This window comes from Oryctolagus cuniculus, chromosome 7 (assembly GCF_051225735.1).
Source record: "Oryctolagus cuniculus isolate XC-2025 breed Fujian yellow rabbit chromosome 7, ASM5122573v1, whole genome shotgun sequence".
Taxonomy (NCBI): Eukaryota; Metazoa; Chordata; class Mammalia; order Lagomorpha; family Leporidae; genus Oryctolagus; species Oryctolagus cuniculus.
The window spans coordinates 154,408,237-154,425,500 of NC_142873.1; the positions used below are offsets into that span (position 1 = coordinate 154,408,237).

The 17,264-nt window shown below is 63.2% G+C and overlaps 1 protein-coding gene across 2 annotated transcripts; it reads right to left on the reverse strand.

Annotated features, from left to right (window-relative positions):
• Positions 1-629: 629 nt before the first annotated feature.
• Positions 630-11,191, reverse strand: CLCNKA (chloride channel, voltage-sensitive Ka). Of its 2 annotated transcripts, none has more exon segments than NM_001082361.1 (20): positions 630-1,068; positions 2,054-2,140; positions 2,746-2,829; positions 2,943-3,031; positions 3,767-3,900; positions 4,413-4,626; positions 4,913-5,023; positions 5,191-5,260; positions 5,630-5,803; positions 6,060-6,144; positions 6,710-6,811; positions 6,886-6,970; positions 7,071-7,196; positions 7,665-7,743; positions 7,832-7,909; positions 8,240-8,379; positions 8,865-8,993; positions 9,730-9,858; positions 10,405-10,511; positions 11,101-11,191. In NM_001082361.1, coding segments are annotated over 19 exon segments (2,064 nt in total). In that variant the 5' UTR covers positions 10,505-10,511; positions 11,101-11,191; the 3' UTR covers positions 630-1,020.
• Positions 11,192-17,264: the final 6,073 nt, after the last annotated feature.

Genomic DNA, 17,264 nt, shown 5'->3' on the forward strand with positions numbered 1-17,264 from the left:
AAGGTAGGGGAGCCATTTGTTGTGAGAGCAGCAGAAGGTGGAGGAGGATGCGAGCCACCTGGACAGCAGACGGGGTTCTGAGAAGGCTCAGCCCCCTGAGTTGCGGGTGGCCATCTTTTTTGGCTCCTTGCCTGAGCAGGGCCTCGAGTTCTTGCAGAAACCCACACCTACCGCAATAAATGGACTTGGAGGAATAAAGCCCCTTGGCCAGGGCTGGTCAGAGTCCGCAGTGAACTTTCATCCGCCCGTGGCTAGGAGGGAGCCTGCAGTCTCAGGCAGTGAATACCGGGGTCATGTTGCTTTCATCAGGTGTGGGATTAGCCATCTGTGTCTCAAGGCCCAACATGGAGGATGCCCTAGACACTGGACGCCCCAAGGGGACACACCCAGGACCCCCCCCCCTTCACCTGTGGCTCATCCAAGGGCTGGGCCACTGGGTCTTGCCTGTCCAGGAAGAGGAGCATCCCAAGTCCTGGGGGATCCTGTCTCCATCCCAGGAAGTGGGGCATCAGGAGGAGATGAGGGAGCCAGACCGCAGGGCCCCCGTGACCGCCCGTGTCCCCAGGAGCGCGCTCTGGGCCAGCACAGGTGAGAGGCTAAGAGCCAGTGAACACCCTTGGAGCTCAAGTGAGGGAGGAGCTGCGGCTCCGGGAGGGCTCGGCTTTATTTCTCTCGGGAACCTCAGCCCATCCCCGAGGACCTCCAGGCCTGCCCCTGCCGACGGCGCCCGCCAGCCTCCGCAGCCATGAGCCGAGCACCTGCTCCCTGGGCGCCGCCCTGGTCTGGTCTTCCCCTCCCTCGCACTCTGAGCTCTGTGCTTCAAGGCAGGAGCTGGTGTCCCCCAAGATGGCATGGGGAGAAAGTGGGGCTCCTGTCGGGGCTGGGTTAGGGCTGCTGCCAAGCCCAGCAGGTGAGCTAGGATGGAGCGGTGGGGAGGTCGGGACTGGAGAAGGGACGCTGGCTCCTGGACGCCACAGTCACCAAGGGCAGGGGGTGTCCCGCCTCCTCATGCGGGGCAGCTCACTTGGCGGCCGGTGGGTTCGTCAGGGCAGAGATTGCTTTCTCCAGCTAGAACAGAGCACAGGGGGTGGGGAGGGAGGCTGCAGGGCAGGCGAGAGCGGGGGCTCCACCATCGTTTGACTTCCCCAGGGCTGGATTCTTTGGTGACGGCTAGAGCGGTGCCTCCCCATTGCTCAGATGGGATCACTGACACCAGGGAGTGGCGGCGAGGCTGCTGGCCACAAGACCAGGTCGAGGCGGTCAGGCCCTAGGGTCCCCCGGCCAGGAAGGGGAGGCACTGATATCCTGGGAGGGGGTTGAGCATTTGCCTGCCTGTGCCAGGAGTGGCTGCTCCACTTCCAATACAGTGTCCTGCTGATGCGCCAGAGAGGCAGTGGATGTCGGCTCAGGTACTTGAGTCCCTGCCACTCATGTGTGAGAATCAGTGGAGTTCCTGGCTTCTGGCTTCAGGGTGGCACAGGCCCAGCTGTTGGGGCCATTTGGGGAGTGAACTGGTGGGTTGCTGGATGGAAGATTCTCTCTCTCTCTTTCTTCCTCTCTCTGTCGCTTTGTGTCTCTCCATGTCTGTCTCCCTCTACCACGCTTCCTTTCTTTTCTTTTTCTTTTTCCTTTCTTTCTTTTTTTTTTTTTTTTTGGACAGGCAGAGAGGACAGTGAGAGAGAGAGACAGAGAGAAAGGTCTTCCTTTGCTGTTGGTTCACTCTCCAATCTCCAATGGCCGCTGTGGCTGGCACGCTGCGGCCGGCGCACCGCACTGATCCAAAGCCAGGAGCCAGGTGCTTCTCCTGGTCTCCAATGGGGTGCCATCCTCCACTGCACTCCCGGGCCACAGCAGAGAGCTGGCTTGGAAGAGGGGCAACCGGGACAGAATCTGGTGTGCCCCGACCGGGACTAGAACCCGGTGTGCTGGCGCTGCAAGGCAGAGGATTAACCTATTGAGCCGTGGCACCGGCCCCACGCTTCCTTTCAACACATAAACAAATCTTTTAGAAAAGATTTCTCTGAGCTCCCCCCTCCCCGGCTCCCCCTGGTACCTCCACCCAGGACACGTAGCCCACAGCTCTGCCCTTGGACGTCACATAGAGCGATCGAAGATTCAACAGCTCAAACAGGTTGTGTGCCTGTGAGGGGGGTGTCAGGAAACACTGGAGGGTTGGGGCGCCCAGCCACCCCTCTGGCTGCACCCCTAAATCTCTGCCAGGAACCAGGGACCTGCGGGCAATGTTCACTATGACCACCAGGGGGCCCCAGAGTCCACACATGGGCTGTGCAAGCCTGGGTGGAAGGACCTCAGGCAGAGAGTGTGTGCCCACACCAGGTTGCCTGGCCTGTTTCTGCCCCTGGCCCTCCTGAGAGCCGGACTCTGTCCTCACTGGGTCGGTAACGTGCCTGCGATCACACAGGGAGATTGAAGTGGATGGGAAAGGGACTCCCATGTGTGGTGATGCAACACGTGTACCCAATGTCTACCCCCCAAACCCCAAGAGCTTCTGTGCCGCTTCTACCCCTCTAGTAGTGTCTCTGGGTCACCCCAGCCACCCTGGGGGTCGGGGCACAGGGCGGGCACTGCTGTGCACAGTCTGCCAATGAGGAAGCAGGCCAGGGGGACGGAGCAACACAGTGTAGCGGGGGAGGCTGGAGCCCTCGTTCCCTGCCGGCCCTTGCTCTCTGCCCCAGGGTCCTGGCTGACCCCATAATCCTCCACTTCCTGACTTCTCCCCATTACCTGGTGCAGCGAGGTCTCAGGGGACAGCGTCAGGGTCACTGGCTCCGTGGGGCAGCCCCCAGCCAGGATGTCCTGGAGACAGCGCTGGGGATGGGGGCAGGGAGATGGGTACCTGCACCAGCCCCCTGTCCCCGGGCAGCCCCCTCCAGACTGCCTCTCCCCTCACCTCTCTGCTGCCCACCCTCACACATACCCACCTGCTGTCCTGAAGCCCTGGCAGGTGCCTCGGCCTGGAGGGCTTGCACCAACTGGGCCCTCTGCACGATGCCCACCAGGAGCTGCGACTCTAGCAGGTGCACAGGGAGGGGTGGAGAGGCGCATTATGCAGAATAACTCCATCTACGCAGCACCTACTATGTGCCAAGAACCCACGTGCTGGGTTGCCCTGTCTCTCCTATGGGTCCATTGGAACGACTCTCACCCACTGGACAGGACAGCAAACTGAGCCTCAGGGGCACAGCGCTGCTGATTGTCATGCCCAAGGTCACTGAGCATCCAATGTGGAGGTGTGGTAGGCGGGGCCAAGGGGCATTCTGCTCCCGTGGGGACTCTCCATGCTGCAGGGCCACCTGCCTGGGGACATCTGGCTGTCAGCACTGGCTCAGCCCAGTGATGGCAGCACTATGTCCTGAGGTCCTACTGTGTGCTGGGGGCTTAGTTGATCCTGAGTTTCAGAGGGGCCATTGCAGGACCATCATACAAGGCAGTGTCCACAGGTGCCCAGGTCCGGTTTGAACAATGACTGATGTTGTACCCAACCTGTGCACACCAAGCTTCCCATCATGTCCCACATCCCAGGTGAGAAGGGTTCCTGTTTCCTTTTGCTGATGAGGGAGCTGAGGCTGGGAGAGGGGGAGGGGAAGGCACTCGCCCAGGCTCACACAGCGTCGACGTCGGGGCCTGGACGCAGGTGCAGACCGAGCGCTCTGCTTGCCCTTCCTGGGCCTGACCCTCTGGACTCTGGGAAGAAGGCAGGGGGAAGCCCTAGCCCCGGCCACCGTCCCCCCCCCGGGCCGGGCACCTGTGCTCTCCACCAGGGGGTACTCGGCCTCGTCCGTGGAGGTCAGCACCTTGACCACCTGCTCCAGGGCCGCGTCCCTGGCCAGCGTGCTGATGGCACGGCGCATGAAGTGCTCCACGATCACGCGGTGGGAGCTGGGGGCAGAGGAGCTCCCATCAGGCCCTGGGTCCCCGGTCCAGGACGAAGCAGGGTACGCGGGGAGGTGAGCTGGCCAGGCCCCGTGGTCCTCAAGGGTGGGCAAAGAGGTTCCTGGATGAGCGGTTCCAGGAGCCCCACCCCACGGTGGAAAGGACCCTGGGGCCAGCGAGGCCCAGATCTGAGTCCCAGCCCCTGCCCGGGACAAGCTGCACTGTGGTCTCCCTGGGGAATCTCATTTGCAGCAAAGTTAGATGGGAGGCGGGGGGGGGGGGGATTGAAAGTTTCAAAGCCACTGAGTCACCAGCCCAATTTACAGGTGGGGAAGCTGAGGTTTGCAGCAAGGTGGCAGCTTGCCAGCTGGGCCTCGGACCCGGGGCCTCGCGGAGCCCCTTAGCTCTACTCTTTGGGCCGACAGCGGCTCCGGCCGGATGTGGTCCAGTGAGGACCTCACAGCCGGTTTCCCTTCCGGCTCCACCTGTGGCTCCACCAGCCCTGGGCAGGCACTCACTTGATGGGGCGACCCCGGATCCAAGGCAGGTAGGGCAGCTTCTTCACCATGATGGTGCCGTCGTAGAAGGAGGGCTGGCAGCTCTGGGCGATGGCGTTGGCCGCCAGCACAGCCATGAGCACTGGCAGGGCGTGCACGATCTGTCCGGTCAGCTCGAAGGCCAGCAGCGCAGTGGAGATGGAGTGGGTCACCGCGCCTGAGAAGGCCGCAGCCCCTGGGGGACAGGCAGGGCAGAAAGCCTGAGACCAGGGCCCGCTGTCCCGTGGAGGACAAGGCTGGCTCGGCCACGGTCCTGGGCTGGGGGGAACGGTGCAGGCTGGAAGTGTCCTCTCTCCCGAGCTGGCCGAGAGGAGAGAGAGAAGCTAGGGGATAGGGAATCGGGACCAGACAAGAGCTGTAGGGTGATGGGGCTTAGGGAACAGACGGGCGGCTCAGAGACCCCGGCAGCACTGCCAGCCGATTCTCCGTGCAGCCCGCCCAGCCGGGAGCTGACCACTCACCTGCCAGGGCGTAGCCGCCGGGCATGATGGGGTTGATGACACCTCCAGCCACGATGCCCTCAGGGAAGGCGACAGAGAGGGCCTCCCCCAAGAGGCGCCCAATGGCAGCTCCTGGACACAGACTTAGAGTGAGGAGGGGGCAGCGTGCGGACTGGACCCCCACGACCTCCATCCTGGGGACATTCGCGGTCCCATCCTGGGAGGTAGCAGGTGACGCAGGTCTCTGGATCTGCACTAGAGATGTTGAATCTCCCCAACTCTCAGCACCCCAGACTCACCAATGATGAAGATGGGCAAGAAGTAGCCAGCGGGCATGGGGATGGTGGTGGCCAGAATCAGCATCCAGAACTGTGAAGAGGGGAGGGGCAGAATTGAGGGGCAGCCGGCAAGGCACAGGCAAGAGGAGACTGGGCAGTGGGCAGGAGGGTGGCCAGGCACGACCCAGCACCGGCATTTGGGGTCGGGGCTGCACGGAAGGGCCAGGACCCTCCCCTGGTAAAGCGCTCGCTGTGGCCTGGCTTCAAGCCAATGCTGTCCTACTCCTTAGCCTTCCCTTTGGGGTAGACACAGTAGCTGGCCCACTCTAAAGATGAGAAGACTGAGGCAAGGGAAAGAGGCAGTCAGGGAGTGTAGGTGGAAGGGCCGACTCCATGCTGCAACCCCCGCCCAACCCCAGCGGGTCTCAGCTGTGTTCCCCCAGAGGCCCTGGGTGCCCACCTTCATAACCAGGAAGAAGGCGAGGGTCCCGAAGATGGTGAAGCGGGGGTGGTACCATTCCCACCACAGGTGCTGGGGGTCGGGCTCCGCAGGCCACGGTGGGGACGAGTTGCGGGTCAGCAGCGCCCACGAGTGGTTGTCAAACAGGGTGTCCAGATGCTCCCTCATGGACAGCTGGGGGCGGAGTCTGCACCAGGGCCTGACCAGACCCCGGCCCCTGCTACCCAGCCCCTCCGGGGGGCCACGTCCAGTCCCACTCAGCACCCCCAGCTGGGGCCCTGGGGAAGGGCTGTGGCCTCCCACACTGCCTTTCCCCCCTGCAAATGCCGCCCAGGCGGGCGTCTCCCTGCTCATGGGTGCAGACACCATCAGAGGTCACTAAGGGGCAACCTGGGGTCCCCACTCCCATCGCCCTCGAAGCTCAGCTCACCCGAGAAGCCATGAAGCGGCCCACTCCGGGGGGGTAGGTGATGGAGGCCAGAACCGTGGCCGCCAGGGCTGCGTACAGAGGCTTGCTGTTGGGATGGGGAAGGAGATCCAGGGCTGACTCCACTTCCCCACTGCATGGAGGGGAGACAGGGGCCCAGCCAGACAAGAGCAGACGCCACCACCCTGGGTGCTGATGCCCAGGCCCACAAGGAGAAGGAGGCAAGACGGGAGGGGGCGTGTCCCGGGGACTTCCAGGGAAGATGCTAGGGACAGTCTGCCACTGTCAGTGTAATGGGTTCAGGGCTGATGAGAGTTAGGGACAGCAGCAGGCTGGTGGGAAGGCCCGAGCTGGCCAGGCCAGGGCGGGGCTGGGCTACTAGCTGGGACAGGAGGAGGGCCCAGGCCAGGCCAGGGGCATCAAGGTTGGGGAGCAGGGGACAATTGGGGGTGGGACACCAGTGAGAGGAGGGGTTAAAGGAAGGGGCTGGAGGCACAGCCAGGGAGCAGGCGGTGTAGATGAGGGAACGCAGCTCCCACGGGGTGAGGCTAAGCAGGGGCTGGGGCTCAGCGAGGGGACAGGGGCTCATGTTGGCTGGGCTTTCTCTCCATGAGGCTGGGGGTCTGCGAGGGGCCCAGCCCTGCCAGGCCCACCTGGTGGCCATCAGTTTGGAGATGAGTTTGTTGGTTTTGGTGAAGGCCAGGAAGGTGCGCTGGCAGTAGAGGTAGGCACAGCTGGCCACGCCGCAGATGGCCCTGGGGACGAGAGGAGTGAGGCCACACCCCTCCCCAGCCCAGGGGCTCTCAGGGGGCCCGAGGCACCTGCTCACCCCAGCAACACGAAGAAGAAGATCTCCGGCAGGTCGAAGGGGACGTCCACCGGGAAGCTGGTCTTGTAGAGGGAGGTGATGGTCTCTGGGCAGGAGGGGGCAGGCAGGAAGGGATGGGTTGACGGTGGAGGGTGAGGCGACGGAGGGAGGAGAAAGTCCCCCACCCAGGCACCCACGTGGCTCACCCTGCTCGCTGTTGAAGACGGCCAGGAGCCGGAACATGAAGGCCCCACAGGTGGCAGCGAAGAAGCCCCTCCAGTAATCCCAGACGGAGAAGTGGGAAGACATGACCTCGATGCAGAACAGGACGCCTGGGGGCAGCACTGGGCTCAGGGGACCCCAGCCTTCCCATTCCATGGTTCAGGGCTCTGAGGCCCCTCCTGTTCTGTTCTACAGCCTGGACCGGCAGGGACACCCCTTCCCTTGGGTCCTGAGCCCAGGGTGAGTAGGGTGGACTCCCCTAGCAGGGCGCTGTCGCACCCTAGAACTGTGCCCTCCTCACACACAGGGTGGAGACAGAGCGGCCCAGTCTTACAGCTCTGGCAGCCAGGCCCCATGGCTGGGCCACACTGGAGAACGGATTTCTGCACACGTCTGTCTAATGTGACCCCCTAGCACTTGAGGCCCCGCCCTGGGGTGGTGGTTCCCGCACTGGACAGCAGAGAGATCTGGATGCAGCCTGATGCCTCCTCAGGTCCCTCCTGGGCGGCAGCCAAGCCATAGAAGGCAGGGCACGTGGGGGTCCAGGATGCAGAGAAAGGTGGGAGGGAGGGTCTCACCGCTGAAGGGGGCTGCAAAGACCGTGGCCACGCCCACCGCCGCCCCTGCCACCAGCATCTCATTTTGCTTGCTCTTGTTCTGGGGGAGTGGAGGTGCAGGGCTCAGAGCCGGGCCCTGCCTCCCACCACCCCTGCAGGCGCTGCCCTCTCCTCCCCCCTGCCGTTACCTCCGCCTCCCCGATGGTCTTGGTGCGCACGCGCCCCAGGTAGGCAGCAATCATCACGCTCAGGTGCACGAAGGGGCCCTGTGGCCGGGCAAGGTGTGGGCCCAGGGCAGGGGGCACAGAGGCGGCCCGCCCCATCTTTCCTCCTCGGTTCCCTCTCCCTACCTCCTCGTCCACCCCTGAGCCCAGTCTGAGGGCAGCAGAGGGAGCCTCCCCCAGACCCAGCTCTCCCATCTCCCCAGATGCCAAGGTGGCCTGAGATGGCCTTTGTCCCCCTCTGGGGCTGGGACCTCCTCTTCCCCAACACTGAGCCCCCCAAGGCAGGGATTGGCTGAACCCCTCTGCCCCAGCCATAGGGAGGCAGGGGTGGGAGGCGGTGGGGGTGGGCGCTGCCACCGGTCCGATCCGTACCACTTTGCCCAGGAAGAGGGTGCTGCCCGTGGCCAGGGTGCAGGAGAGGCCCACCACCTTGGCCCCGAAGTTCTTGATGTCCAGGTAGTTCTCCAAGACCACCCCCGACAGGATGGTCTTCAGCTCTGGGATTCCGGAACCTTGACAAAAAGTGGGAAATCTCTGGATGACGACTCTAAGGGGTCTGGACACACAGTCGGGTGGGAGGTGTCCCTGTCCTCACAGCTGGGCCCGGCACCAGGGGAGGATGGGACTCAGGAGAACGCACCCCCTCCAGACGTCCACGTCCCCTCTGCTGGCCTGGGCACTGCTGAGAGGCCTGGGGGAGCTGCGCCCCCTACACCAGAGCTGCCCTGGCCCTGGCCTCTGTCTCCACACCCCTGGGAACCTGTCTTCTGTCCCTTGTCCTCGTCCCCTGTCCTTGGAGCACAGCCCACAGAGGCGGAGCCAACAGTGACCCAGGACTCAGCATTGGCTGTCTCCCAGTGTGCCTCTAGGCACCCAGCACGCCTGTTCTGGGCCTGCTTCTCTGGCTGTGAAGTGGGGGCAGCAGGCAGCCCATGGACATGAGAAGGTTTGACCAGGGACGACTGTTACCCAAACGGCGTGGCGACGCTGGACTCACCTCCTGAGAAGGGCGTGATGCTCTGGGAGAAGCCGGAGGAGAAGGAGACCAGGGCCACAGGGTACACGGTCCAGGAGAGGTACCGGAGCAGGTGGCTGTCCCCAATCTCCCGGTACAGCCACTTGTGCGCTGGAGACGGCCAGGCATCAGGGAGCTGCCCCCGGGGCCACACACTGAGGTCCCCACTTACTGAGCAGGAATGGGGGCTAAGGGCTACCCAGCATGGGGCAGACCCCCAGGTGGAGGCAGGAGAGGGGCCCGGGGTCCGATTCCTAGCTGCTTCCTGGTCCAACGACCTTGGGCAACACCTTCCCTGACTGTCAAAGGAGCTGGTGACAAGGTCACGGAGGGCTAGAAGAGATCCCTGAGGAGGAAGTGAGACGGGGTGTGGAGCACCTGCTAGGGTTCTTCATGATCGGAGGAGAGAAAGAGGCTCAGACTCTCCCTGCCACTGCCCCCTCCTCCAGGAAGACCTCAGGGTGGAGAGGGTGCTGAAGGGTATGGAGGGACACGCTACGCCTGATGGTCTCACAAGCCCCTTCCCCCAGGGTAACTGAGCTGAGGGCAGCAGGTGCAGAAGGGGTGGGAGTGGCACAAAGAGGGGCACAGAGCCCAGAGCAGCCAGGACTCTGGGGTCATCGAGGGCTCACTCCGAATGTGCGGGAGAGGAGACTCAGGCTCAGAGAGGGTCAGGAGCCTGCTCAGGGTCACACAGCGAGGCAGGAGCTGAGCCAGGACCAGACTCACCCTGCTCCCCACTCAGGCGCCACCCGCCCCGCTGCACCTGGCGGCCCATGTGGCATCCCGGAGATCGTGCCTGGAGCCCCTGTCCCTGAGCACTGTGTGCGTGCCTGGGAGGGCTTACCTCTGACCACGCGCCCGAGGGCGAAGTTCATGGCATAGCTGATGAGGGCCATGAGCACCCCCAGGGTCATCAGGAAGTACCAGTCCTCGCCCACGCGGAACAGCTTCTGCTTCAGCCACTCCAGGCCACCTGGGCAGGGGCATCGGGTCACAGCCCAGGTAGGTAGGGGGCTGGACCAGTGCATTTCCTGGAGGCCTGCATGAGCCCAAAGCAGGGAGGGCGCTGGTGGGGAGAGGTGGGGGCCAGGTGCAGGTGGTGGAGTCCAGCATGACCCTGAACGCCACGCACAGAACAGGAGCCGTGGCTGGTGCAGGGGGTGGCACCTGTTTGCCTTCCCCATTTCTGCCCCTCCAGGGAGACTACTGGGAGAGTGACCAAGGGGGAAGGGGAGGTGGGGGGCGCCTGCAGTACAGCTTCCCAAGCAGGGCAGCAGGATCCTGCCAGCCTCCTGCATCATCCCATGACCATGGGACCCCCCAGCAAGAGGGCACTCACCAGCCAATGTGACCCAGACAGAGGGACAGGCAGACAGAGCCCTTCCGTCCCTGCCACCCTGAGACTCTGGGCTGTGAGGTCCCCAGGGAGTGGAAAGCAGGAGGGGGGCCCCTGGGCAGCCCTGGCCAGGGAAGGCACCTGAGGGTCTTCTCTGGGGAGCGGAGGGGCCCCAGCTCTCACCTCGGATGCCGCGGCGGAGGCGGGGACACGGGCCCCACAGCTCCCGCAGGGCCACCGGGTTCCCAGAGGAGCCCTCTCGCAGCCCCACCAGCTCCTCCATGGGGACCCTGGTGGGGCCGACAGACACACACACAGACAGACTGACAGAGTCCCCCGCGGTGAGCCGCACCAGAGCCTGCTCCCTGCCTCCTGGCTCTGCCCCAGCTCTGCCCCAGGTAGAGGGGAAGATGGTGTTTCCCCATGTGTGTGGTGCGTGTGCGGGGTCAGGAGGAGACGCCGGCCCGGGTGAGTCCTCGGCACCGAGGGCTGCCCCGAGGGGCTGTGCGTGCGTGTGCCAGGTGTGGGGGGAGGCGAGTGTTTCACGATGTCTCCTCCACTCTCCTGTGTTCCTTGATCAGAGCCCCCGCCCTGTTCTGTGAGCCCCTCACGTCCCCCACCCCCCAGGGACGTCACTTGGCTGCTTCCATGGTTTGAGCTCTCTTAGCGCAGTGAGCCACCAACACTGCGGGTCCCTGTGGACAACTCTGAGTCCCCATGCCCACGCCCCCTTGGCCACAGAGGCAGGAAACCCCAGGCCCAGAAGGAGAGCCCTCCAGGGTCAAGGTGAGGAGCCGGCTCCTGCCCCTGACCTCCAGTGCTGCCTGCTGCAGGCCCTTCCAAATTCACCTGCGCCCCACCTGCACCCAGTGCCCTTACCTGTCAGTGCCTTCTGCTCTGACCCCAACTGGTCCTTGTCTCACAAAGCCTCTTTGCTTCTAGCTCAGGTGCACCTGGGCAGGTGTGTGCTCCGCCCATCAACACCCTCCCCCTCCTCCGCCCAATTCTGGATTTCCTGAGGCCAATCAGAGTGTCCTTGGCAAACCAAGCAGAACTGCCCCAGACGACTGAGACTTGCTGAGCACTGATGTCCCCAGGGCAAATGAATCCGGGGAGCGCTGCCAGGAGCGAGGGAGCAGGTACTTCCCACTCCCAGCAGAACAGCAGGGAGGTGGTCCTGCTCAGACTCCACAGGTTCCTGTGGCCTGGTGGGGGAGGGGAAGCAGGTGCACAGAGCAGGACAGTGAGGGGTTCGAGGCAGGCCTCTAGCTCAGGGCTCTGGATTCTCAGAGCCGGCAAGGAAGGCATTTGCAAAGGCAGGGAACAGGGAACACACACAGGCAAAGCTGAGCGGGGCGACCCCTGACCCTGCCTGCCATGACCCTCAGCCCTCCCAGGACCACCCTGGGTATCTGCAGAAACCCAAGAAGTTGGGCAGAATTAACCCATTTTAAGGAAATGGCTTTGAGAGAAGTGAGGCTGCTTGTCCAAGGTCATGGCCATGGAAGGCAGGGCCAGGATTCCCACCCTGGTCTGGCCCACCCCAAGCCTGCACCCTGCACACCAGGCCCTGCCTGCAGGGCCCACCTTGCTCAGCGGGAGGAAGGAGGCCCACAGGTAGGACAATGGTGGTGGCCTCAGCACCTGGCAGCAACTCGGACTCGATCTTTGTGCCGGGGCCTCCAGGCTCAGCAAACTGCACTCAGACCACAGCGTCCAAGGGGCAGTGGCTCTCTCTGTCTCACCCAGACAGAGGGCAGGAGCATGGGCACAGGGCTCGTGGCAAAAGCACACGTGGGTTTTCGGTGCCAGCTGCATGCCAGGAGCCCTGCCTCTGCTGCTCCCTTCACCCTCCCACACCTTGTAGCCAGGGACAGCATCACCGTTTGTCAGATAACGAACAGGGGATCAGAGAGGTGCACTCAGTCACCCAACACCACACAGCAGAGGCCAAGCCCAGATGCTAGACGGTGCAGCTCTTCCCCTACTGGAAGCTTCTTGAGCTCCCAATCATCAGGGCGATGATTTGGGTGCAAAGCAGAGGGTTTGCACCTGATGCCACCTTTGGAAGATGAGGGCAAGGGGAATAGGACAGTTACCCTCACCCCACACCCCAGACGATGCTACCTCTCCAAATCATGGTTGCCCCTTGGTGACTTGTTCAAATCTGGGACCCTGAGCCACCCTCTGCCCAGGAGGCCTGGCCGAGTCAATTTAACATAGGAGCAGGTGCAGGTGTTTGGGTCATCCCTTATCAGAGTCTTGGGTTCAAGTCCTGGCTCCACCAGCCATTTAACTTCCTGCTATGGCACACCTCGGGAGAAAGCAGGTGATGGCTCAAGTCCTTGGGTCCCTGCCACCCACATGGGAGATCTGGATTGGGTTCCTGTGTCCTGGCTTCAGTCTGGCTCAGCCCTGGCTGGCTGTTGTGGGCATCTGGAAAGTGAACCAGCAGATGGGAGATCTGTTTATGCCTCTTTGACTTCCAAATAAAATGAACAATTAAGTAAGTATAAAATTAAAAAGATGTTTGGGTGGTGTGGGGGACATCAGCTACTGAATCCACCATTGCCAACTGACTGAACCGTCACAGAGTACCTGGCTTGTTGACACCATAACACCAGGCTCTCGTCACAGGCAGCTTCTGGCCACGGTCTCCAGCCAGCCCTGCGTGACCACACCCCCAACCCCTGGCCCGGAGCACCAGGAAACAGAAGGGGCCCAAGGTGACACAGTGCCCAGGGCGAGTCCCTCTCAAAGCCATCACCCCCTCCTGCCCATCCTAACCCCTCCCTCCTTGGTTGGGTGAGAGCAAGTTCAATGCCAGGGCAGCTCTGCCCCCACCCCCAGCTCCTCCACCACGGGGCCCTCAGTCTCCGCTCTGTGCCTGGCAGAGGCCGGAAGCTCTGCCTGTCGGTGCCTCTGCATCCCAGTCCCAGAGCGCAGAGCAGAGCCCAGCACACAGCAGGGCTCTGAAGTGGTTTGCACACACTGGCCTCGGGGCTGGCTGTGCAGGGGCACAGGGGAGCAGGTTCCTGCTCACTTCCCGGGACCCACATCAGAAGCCTGGGTGCAGAGGGCAGAGTCTGTGCTTGGCTGAAGCTCCCCTGGGAGATGGGAGTCCCAGCAGGTGGGATTCAAGGCCTTCTGGCCCTGTGATCTGAAGGGAGACACATGCCCAGAGACAGGGGGGGTGACCTAGATGACCTTTCCAAGTCCCACCTGACCCCCAGAGCCAGAGGACACAGCATTGGTGTGGGTGACGCCTCCGGGACAGGGGGAGGGGGAGGGGCACGGTGGGCGGGGTGGGGAAGGGATCATGCATCCAGGAGCAGTGACTCAGGCCCTCGGCACCGTGACCGTGTGTCTGCATTTAGCTGCTGGCTCCCGTGTCCCTGGAGGCCCTCTGGGCCCCCCACCCGTCCCCACCCTCTTCCTCTGTCCTGAGGGCTGGTGACTTCCCAGCAGCCCTGCTAGAACCCCTCTGCCGGGAGGAACGACAGGGGCTCCAATACAGGAGTCACCACCAGGGGCCACAGTCCCCTCCTGCTCCTCACCTGTGCCCTGCCCTGCCCCCTCTTCCCCCTGGTATTGAGCCCTGGAGGGGGCAGCTCTGCCTCTCTCGGGGGAGGGGAAGGAGGAGATGGGGGCACAGGAGCAGGCAGGGGTGGTGTGGGCAGAGAGGTCAGGCTGGGGCTTCCAGAGGCTTCCCGACCAGGGTGGGGTTGGGGGAGGCCCCAGCAGGGCCCAGGGATGAAGTGGCAGTGCAGATCTGAGAAGGAAAGGCAGGAATGGAGAAGGGCCCAGGGCCTCGCCTGCCCCAGACCCTGGTCACCACTTTAGCGGGAGGCCGGCGGCCGAGTTCTGCCAGGTTCCTGCCTGGAGCAGGCTGAGGGTTAGAGGGAAACCGGGGTTGGGTAGGGCCATAGTAGATCGCAGGGAGCCCAGGGCAGAGGCAGGGGGGAAGCCAGGAAAGTGGGGGTGGGGAAGGGTCAGGATGGCTGCACTGGGGTGTCTCTGCGAGGGCAGAAAGATGCTGGGGAGAAGGTTCTAGAATCAGTGAGAGGAAGCCGGGGCCAGCAGTTCCCACAGAGGGCCGGGGGCAGGAGGGGCTGGGCTGGGCCCCGACCTGCGGTGCCCTGGAGTCTGTGTCCTGTGGAGTCACCGTGGGTAACAAGGCCAAGGTCATCTCCAGGCTTCCCTGGACACACTTGGTAGGCGGGGGAGGCCTGGGCTTCCCTGACCTCGCCCCGCCCCACTCACTTCCAGATCTCTTCACAAGTGCCCACAAGGACTGCCCCATGCCCCAGGGCACGGAAGCCCTTGACCCACACCTGTGCGCGGGCTGCCCGCCCACCACTGCTCCAGACCATGTCGCTGGCAAGGTAACAACCCCTCCCTCCTGCTCCCTCCTCCTGCCTGTGCCCAGATTCCAGGCTGTTCCCCACAGCTCCCGGCAGGGGGCGCCGTCCCTGCCAGCACAGTTGGGTCCCTGAGGTTGGGGATTCACCTGGCTGAGGGTCTGGCATTTAGGGATGGTGGCTTATGTGGAGATGACAGGTCTCCTGGGGCCAGTGCTGTGGCCTTGCCAGTTAAGCTGCCACCTGCAGCACTGGCATCTCATATCTGCGCTGGTTTGAGTCCCAGCTGCTCCACTTCTGATCCAGCTCCCTGCTAATGCACCTGGGAAGGCAGCGGAGGATGGCTCAAGGGCTTGGGACCCTGCACCCACGTGGGAGACTCAGAAGAAGCTCCTGGCTCCTGGCTTCAGCCTGGCCCAGCCCTGGCTGTTGTGGCCATTTGGGGAGTGAACCAGCAGATGGGAGACCTCTCTCTTTCTGTACCTTTGCATTTCAAATACATAGAAAATAAATCTTAAAAAAAGAAAGAGAAGGGGCCGACGCCGCGGCTCACTAGGCTAATCCTCCACCTAGCGGCGCCGGCACACCGGGTTCTAGTCCCGGTTGGGGCGCAGGATTCTGTCCCAGTTGCCCCTCTTCCAGGCCAGCTCTCTGCTGTGGCCCGGGAGTACAGTGGAGGATGGCCCAGGTGCTTGGGCCCTGCACCCCATAGGAGACCAGGAAAAGCACCTGGCTCCTGCCATCGGATCAGCGCGGTGCGCCGGCGCCGGCTGCGGCGGCCATTGGAGAGTGAACCAATGGCAAAGGAAGACCTTTCTCTCTGTCTCTCTCTCTCACTGTCCACTCTGCCTGTCAAAAAAAAAAAAAAAGAGGGAGACAGCCCCAGCTTGAGGCACTCCCACCTGAATTAACCTGGCCTTGCAGACGGCACCTTCACTCCAGCCCCTACTACTTAGTGAATCTGGCGCCTCACTTCCACCCTGCCCAGGGGCTGTGGGTTGAGCGAACCCGCTGACATCATCACATCAGGATTTGGGGATGGGGGTCTTTACCTACTTTGTGCCGTGCACACTCCACCACCAGCTGTGAGGTTTGGGGCATTGTCTGCTCCCAGCTAGGAAGTGGCAAAGTCAGAGTTCAAACCCAGGTCCTGTCCCTCGCTGGCACCCATGGCCCAGCCTGGCGGTACCACAGTGCCCCCTGCTTTCTCTGCATGGTGCAGCCCATGTGTGGAGGCCTTTGGTAGGGAGCACCAAAGGCCAGCCCACGTCACCACGCAGGGCTGGGGGTCTCCAGCCATCATCTGTGGCCAAACCTGCCTGCTCTCTCTTCTTGTTGCAGGACAAACAGATGGATTTCTGTTGGGATCCTTGGCAGGTCGGTGCCTTGCTGTGCCCCGGACTAGCCACCTGCCGTGGACCCATCACCCCGGGCACAGCCCTGCCAGCCCTGGGGCAGCGGTGGACCTGGAAGGGGGTTGGTGGGATCTCACTGGCCTTACCCCCACTCCCCTACCCTGCCCAGGGAAAATGGGTGGGCTGGGTGATGGCGGTGGTGATGGTGGTGGCAATGGTGGAGGCTGTCCCGTGGCGTCTGCCCCTTCCTGCTCACTGCTGCACCCCCACCCTTACAGAGGTGCTTCCAGACCACCAATGGCCACCTGTGCAACTCCAGATCCTGCGCCAGCAACTACAACGTGGCTGCCCTGGCCACCTCGTCTCTTGTGGGTAGGTTCCTGCTGCCCCTCCCCTGGCCTTGGAGCTGGCCCCGCCCACCCTGGACACAGCCCTGGGGAGCACAAAACTGAATGGCAGCTAGGTGGCGGCCGTTGAGCCCCGGCTGCCTCCCAGGGTGCACCGCAGCTGGAAGCTGCCATGGGCATCCGAGCCGGACTGGAACCCAGGCCCTCTGATGTGGGATGGTGATGTCCCAAGCAGTGAGTTAACCGCTGAGCCAATCAGCTGCCCCTGATGCAATCCAGCACTTTCTACCACAGGCTCCAAGTGGGACTTTGGGGCGGCCCGAATCTCCCCGATGTTGCCAGGCCTGGTCTCCCTGCCCCTCTGCCACCCACGTCCCCTTGGGGCGCAGTCTCCAGAGCAGACCTGAGAAAGATGTGGTTACGCAGGACTTCACTGAGGGACAGCTCAGGAGAGAAGCGGCAGGGAGTGAGGGTGGGGCTGGGCACGGGGCTCAGCAGAGGCAGCCTGTGGCCTCTCTGGCCTCATCTGTGAGACCTGCACCCCGGATTGGACAGGGATGTCCTCTGGGCCAGTGCTCGGCTGCTCCTAGGAAGGATCTGCCACTCCCAGGCACCTCTGGGTGGGGCAGCGCCATCAGCTGAGGATGATTCTGCAGAGATGGGCGCAGGTGGGAGCCCCCAGCAGCGACACTGACCCACCTGGGGAATGCAGGACGGGAGATCTGGGCTGTCACTGCGGATCTGCGCTGTGTGGCCCAAGGCAGTGCCTGGTCCCCTCGGATTTGCCGCCGGCTCAGCGCACCTGATCCTCACAGCTCCCTTGAGGGCCCCTGGTTGCCCTCCTCCCCACGTTTGTCTGTTCTCCTCACTTCACTTGTCCTGCCAGGGCTGCGTGAAGTGCCACCTCCTCCAAAAGCCCTCTCTGATTGCCACTGTTCCCCATATCTGAGAGGGGCTCACCCCTTCCTCCGCTCTGCCCT

Bases quoted from the DNA above. Each gene is read 5' to 3' on its own strand.
- CLCNKA (XM_089336645.1), bottom strand. From the start codon at position 10,504: ATGGAGGAGCTGGTGGGGCTGCGAGAGGGCTCCTCTGGGAACCCGGTG. The intron at 8,380-8,864 runs GTGAGTCCAGCG...CTTTTTGTCAAG, and splicing joins CATCACGCCCTTCTCAGGAG to GTTCCGGAATCCCAGAGCTG. The intron at 7,744-7,831 runs GTAACGGCAGGG...CCACTCCCCCAG, and splicing joins AGACCATCGGGGAGGCGGAG to AACAAGAGCAAGCAAAATGA.